Source organism: Fragaria vesca, linkage group LG6 (genome assembly GCF_000184155.1).
Source record: "Fragaria vesca subsp. vesca linkage group LG6, FraVesHawaii_1.0, whole genome shotgun sequence".
Taxonomy (NCBI): Eukaryota; Viridiplantae; Streptophyta; class Magnoliopsida; order Rosales; family Rosaceae; genus Fragaria; species Fragaria vesca.
The window spans coordinates 9633199-9638900 of NC_020496.1; the positions used below are offsets into that span (position 1 = coordinate 9633199).

The 5702-nt window shown below is 34.4% G+C and overlaps 2 protein-coding genes across 2 annotated transcripts in view; both read left to right on the plus strand.

Annotated features, from left to right (window-relative positions):
- LOC101297174 (licodione synthase-like) overlaps positions 1–4592 on the plus strand; it is an 8101-nt gene extending 3509 nt beyond the window's left edge. The window contains exons 2-3 of the mRNA XM_004305175.1: positions 1050–1070; positions 3936–4592. Of these exons, the coding sequence (XP_004305223.1) occupies positions 1050–1070; positions 3936–4592 (678 nt within the window). The remainder of the gene's footprint in view (positions 1–1049; positions 1071–3935) is intronic.
- On the plus strand, positions 1364–3135 carry LOC101309559. The gene is made up of 2 exons (XM_004302743.1): positions 1364–1807; positions 2759–3135. Exons 1-2 carry the CDS (start codon positions 1707–1709, stop codon positions 2967–2969), a joined length of 312 nt encoding a protein of 103 aa, XP_004302791.1. The 5' UTR covers positions 1364–1706; the 3' UTR covers positions 2970–3135.
- Positions 4593–5702: the final 1110 nt, after the last annotated feature.

Genomic DNA, 5702 nt, shown 5'->3' on the forward strand with positions numbered 1-5702 from the left:
AGATTATACCATATTACGGCTCTAGTGATTGGATTTTGGTGTTTGGTTGTTTGGGCAAGATCGCCATCAACCTTTTAAGGATTATTTCTTGCGTTTGTGTCATATTTTCGTGTTTTTGGGTGCTTCATTGATCCGTAAAAGTGTGTTTTTGTGTTGATTTTATTGTCTGTGTGGGTTCATTTCAACATCCACAAGTTGGTTTAGGGTTGTGGTGCTAATTCATTCTGTTTTTTTCACAATGGCATAATGCAAATTCCTTTTGTTCCCAATTCATTTTACTGTATGTGTGTACATAATAGAAAAATAATCCAATCCTAATCACTGTGAACTTACTATGAAGCACCTGCATAAGAACATACTTTAATCAATCCCAACCCTTGTAACTTAGGAGGAAAAATAATTTTATGACAGAAGGGAAAATATTGCTATGTTGATAACTTTGGGTGTCCTTACAGTTACAAGATTAGAGAAATTTTATCTTCTGCTTTCTTTTTTGTTTATGTCAAGAAAATGTTAACTGTACTAGTAAAGTAAAGGAACTTAAAATCTGAATTTTATTACAAGATAAAATGATAAACAAATAAAAAACAGGTTGCGTGAACAATTTGTATGCAAGTATTGCAAATATTGATGCACTTATTTTCAAACTGGAGCAAGAAAAGACATGTTGATGTATCCCAATTGAAGATTAGCAATGGTGAGCCCACTATGTTCACCGCAGGTGCAGTCTTGTCGATGTAGTGTCTAAGGGATCTTTAGTTTTGTGGCCGAGTTATATCTGTATTTTTTTGTTGGGTCTGTGAGCGCTCTTTATTGTCAATCTTAACAGACAAAGAATCATCCCAAGAATCATCCAGTAATTCTACATATTTTTTTAAGGGTTCACTAAATTCCTATGTTTGTGCATAGTGTTAAAAGTTATCATTCTCAATCTTATTAGTTAGGTTTGAAGTGCAGATGAGTTCAGGTAGTTTCCATTTTAGTAGACAAAGTAGTAACTCCAGCAGGTGTGTTTATTTGTGTCTGCCACCTTAATTTTATTTTGACAGAGTAGTCTTTTACTCTTTCTGGTCAATCTACAGTGCTATTACTTGTTGATTTTACTTCACTAGCTTGATCTAAGTTGCTTTATACTGTTAGCATTTTGTATGTCTTTAGAATTGCTATTCATCATAGCTTATATCTTCGAATGGATATAAAATTGTTGTATGTAAAGAAAATAAAAGATCTTAACAACAGAAAGCCTCATCTATGTTCTTGTATATAATTATGCAATATTCAATGTTTGGCACCATTTAGACATTTGGAGCATGATTCAAGAATCAGTTTCTTTTATGGGGTTTGAGTTACTTTTGCTTCATGACAGATCCAAAGATGCAGTTGCCCTGCTGTTCAACTTAAAATCAGTTGCAATGTAACTTTCTTCACAATTCCCAGTACCCATTGACATTTAATTTAAGGTTGAGTACATTCTTTTTCAATTCCAATTTAGCTTTAGTGATCTTCCTTTCTTTTGAGTTTGGAATTATTGGTGACCTGAGTCAGGGCCGGGGTTGGGATTCCATTATTGCTGATTTTTGGGTATCTCAAATCTTGTTCTAATTGTTTATTTATTATCTAAATTGGGTTTTTACAGTTTAAACAAGTCAATATCATTATTATGTTTATGCTAGTGTCTTTTGTAGTTCCTGCAATGGATTTGGAAAATGTGGCAGAAAGGGCACCAACATCATCGGTTTGAAAGAGGAAGAGCTCAACCTTGCTTCTTTTTAAATATAGCAGTAACCAGAGCCTCTTTTACAACGGGGTATGTTGTCTTAATTTCTTTTCAACTTACTGGAGATGACTGCCTGATTTTACATTTTCATGTAAATGTTAGATACTAGATGTCCTAGTTGAAGCGAATTTTCATTTCTTCTTTGCTAGCTTTAGATATCAAGAGGCCATAAATTGTATCATGAGCTTGATTGTAGTTACTTAGCTTTCTCTACTGAAAACCACGACTCTTCCATACTTGATGTATGTCCAAACTCTTAAGTATACTTTCTAATTAAATCCTTATATGGCATTTGAAAGTTTCTTTTAGAAAAAAACCTTGTAATGTAAAAACTCATAGAACCGCACAGGGGCAGAGCCAAGACTATATATTAAGGGGGGCCGAGTTAGAAAGTAAAAATTACATATTATTTGAAATTGAATAATTGTATATACGAGTACAAAATTAAAAGATAATTAACTTTTGTATTTTGGGCATCATACTAGACTTAAAAAACTGATATGAAATTAGTAGTTCATCAATACAAAGTATTTGTACATAATAGAATGAGAAAAAAGAAGAAATTATTCATTATGGAATTGATTACGAATAGAGTATATGGTAAGAGATGATCAAGGGATTAAACCTATTAACAACAAATGATGTTTATGATTTATTATTGGAAAGAAACAGGGGCCAAACCTTATAAATTATAGAGCTTATACTTCAATTATATCAAAACCTCTTCATAATACATGATAATACACAAGTTTTAAAAAATTACGAGGGGTGCCATGGTCTAAGTATAGCTCTGCCATTGGAACCACAAATTAGATGTTGTAATATACATTATTCTTATCTTGGGGATTAGCTAAACTTGATTAAAATTCAGATTCATTACCAATTGTTTTAGATTTTGAAGAACTTTTGATTCATCTCTTCATCATTAGCATTTATTTTTGTTCAGAATTAACGTCTATGAATTGAATGCTTTTTTCTCAGGTACATATCTCTAGCATTTCTTAGCTTTGTGCTGTATACTCAGTTTGTCAGAACTGTTCTCTGCATGATGGCATGGAAGAAGATAAAGATTATGGAGAATCATGCACAGGGAAAAAGTCAGGTGTCGTATTGGTTACGTATCAGCAATGCTTATAGATATATAGACTTTGCATTATTCGCAAGACTTCCAATGAGTATCTATCATATTTAATGTTCGCTATTGGTTAAATAGTTAAGGAGTTCTGTGCATATCAATTTTTTTATTGTTCTAGATTATATTTTTGTAATTCACAATCTTGTCGGTATTCATTGTAATTTACTTACATTCAAAAGTAACAATTAAAGGGGCTTAGAAAGGCTTTTATATGCCGATTTATATTATTATTTTTTTCACTGACTAATGTTTTTGTGGCCTGTTGACATGGTCACTAATATATGTACGTAGCTGAGGTTTAGTGACAAAATAATGCCTTTCAGTGACTACATTTGACTCCTTTAGTGATCAACTTTGTGGTCACTAATGCTAATACCATCAGTGTCCAAATTTTGGTGGTCACTAGAAGTTATGATTTTAGTGACCAAGTATTGCAAGTGGTCACTATTGAGAATTAGTGACGAGTCTATAGTGACCACTCAGTGACCACCTTTTTTTGGTCACTAAACACAATTAGTGACCTAAATGGCTAGTTTTTGTGACCACTCTATCGGTCACTAATGCTGGGAATTGTTGTAGTGTGAGCAGGAGGCGGACGACGTCGTCGGAGTTGGTTGGACCTTGTAGATCCGGCAGCACGTTGAGGAGATGCAATCAAGGCCGAGCCGGAAGTCGCGTCGAGACGGCGGCGGCTTCGTCATCGCGGCGTCGGAATCGAAGCGGAAGAACGGGGAGAGAGAGAGAGAGAGAGTGAGAGAGAGACTTATTTTTAGAAGGGAGAGGAACAGACTTGGTGTAAAGAGAGAATGATATTCTGGGTACATCATAAAAGTAAAGTGACAGATTTAACCTTAAAAGTGGACTTGTATGGGTAAAAATGTTTAGGTAGACTCACGTGAAAGAAAATGTTGAAAAGTGGACTTGCATGAAATTTTCTATTCTTTATATATAGCACCCTTTACTCATCGATCATATATATATACTTGTGATGACTTATATACGATTTTCTTTTTCCTTTTTCAGGATTTATTCACGGCTAGTACTGACACAACAGCTATTGCAATGGAGTGGGCGTTAGCGGAACTCATCAATCATCCGGCGGTGCTCGAGAAACCAAGGGAGGAGATCGATCGTGTAGTTGGAAATGAACGAATAGTGGAGGAATCTGATGGTTCAACTCTTCCATACATCCAAGCTATCATCAAAGAAACATTTAGGCTACACCCACATGTTCCTATGGTCACAAGAATATCAGTAGAAGACTACAAGGTCGGGGAATATGTTATTCCGACGAATACCATACTCTTTGTGAACAACTGGGCCATCGGAAGAGATCCTAAAAACTGGGAAAAACCTTTGGACTTTTGGCCTGAAAGATTCTTAGAAGGGGGTGACCAGATAACCGGAATGGATGTTAGAGGTCAACTTTTTCAGTTTCTTCCATTTGGGTCCGAGAGGAGAATATGTCCCGGTATCAACTTGACCATGAAAATGGTTCCTAGTCTGGTGGCAGCAATGATTCAGTGCTTTGATTGGAAGGTTATTCCAAGCAAGAAGATGAACAATAATGATTGTGTTGTTGAAATGGATGAAAGGCCTGGACTAACAACTCCAAGAGCCCATGATCTTGTGTGTTTTCCAGTAGCTTGCATGCATCTGCTCAATATCCTTAAACCTTGAGCTTGAGGGATGGGTTGTTGGAATAAGTATCCATAAAATAAAGTTATAAGCTCTCTCTCTCATGCATGCATGTTTGAATCTGAGTTTGTTTGTTTTTTCTGTAAAACCCAATAAAGTTGTTTATTAACATTTCTGTCTTATTGGCTCATAGGCTACTCATGGTGATGCTCCATGTAACCGAAAGTAGTGTTCTTGCAAAGGAAAAAACTTTCATTTGACCATGTGTGGACACACTCGTCTGAAGTTTCTTAAGCCATCTCTAATCTTTGGTTTAAAACCTATAATAGGTTTAGGATTTATAAAAAATCTCATCTCTAACCCACTATTTAAGTTGAGTTAAAATAAGATTTACCTAAAATTAATGTGTCATATTTTGACTCAACTAAATAGGACCAAACCTATAATTTATGAGGATGAGTGAATGGGACAATGTCAGATTTTATTAATATAAAATAGCTATGTATGATATGATATGATTAAACAAGGAAAAAACTTGTGTCCGTACTGGTATGTACATATGCGTTCGACCTCTCTTTTGTTTACATACTTTTTTCAATATGAATTATAATCTTAACCGTTCAAATGTTGAATTAACCAATAAAGATTACCCTGCAAAAAATCAATGTAAACAAAATTCGTTTAGTTAGTCAAATTAATGTATCAAATAAATTGACGGCTGATCATAAGACTGTTATCTTTCATTAGAACTGTCAATTTGTTTAATTCAATCGGCAGAGCAAACAAATTTTGTTTAAACTCAAGTTTTTTCCATTAAACGCAAGTTTCACTCCATGTGTGATTAAATTATTATATATAATGATTAAATATGTTTGGATTTTGTCTCCATGGGTTGGAGATGCAAAACCTATATGAATAGTTATAGGTTTAGGTGACCTAAAATATGAATATAGGTTTAGGTTTTAAACCAATTGTTGGAAATGGTCTTATACGTGGTCCAGTATCCCAGTCTGCCACGTGTCATTTTGTTTTGTTTAGATTTTGTTTTTACTTTTTTTTTTAATAGATTATATCGGATTTTATCGAATGTCCCAAAGGGACTTTAATAGATTATACTTATGTAGGGAGCATCTCCAGCGGTATTGATAAATT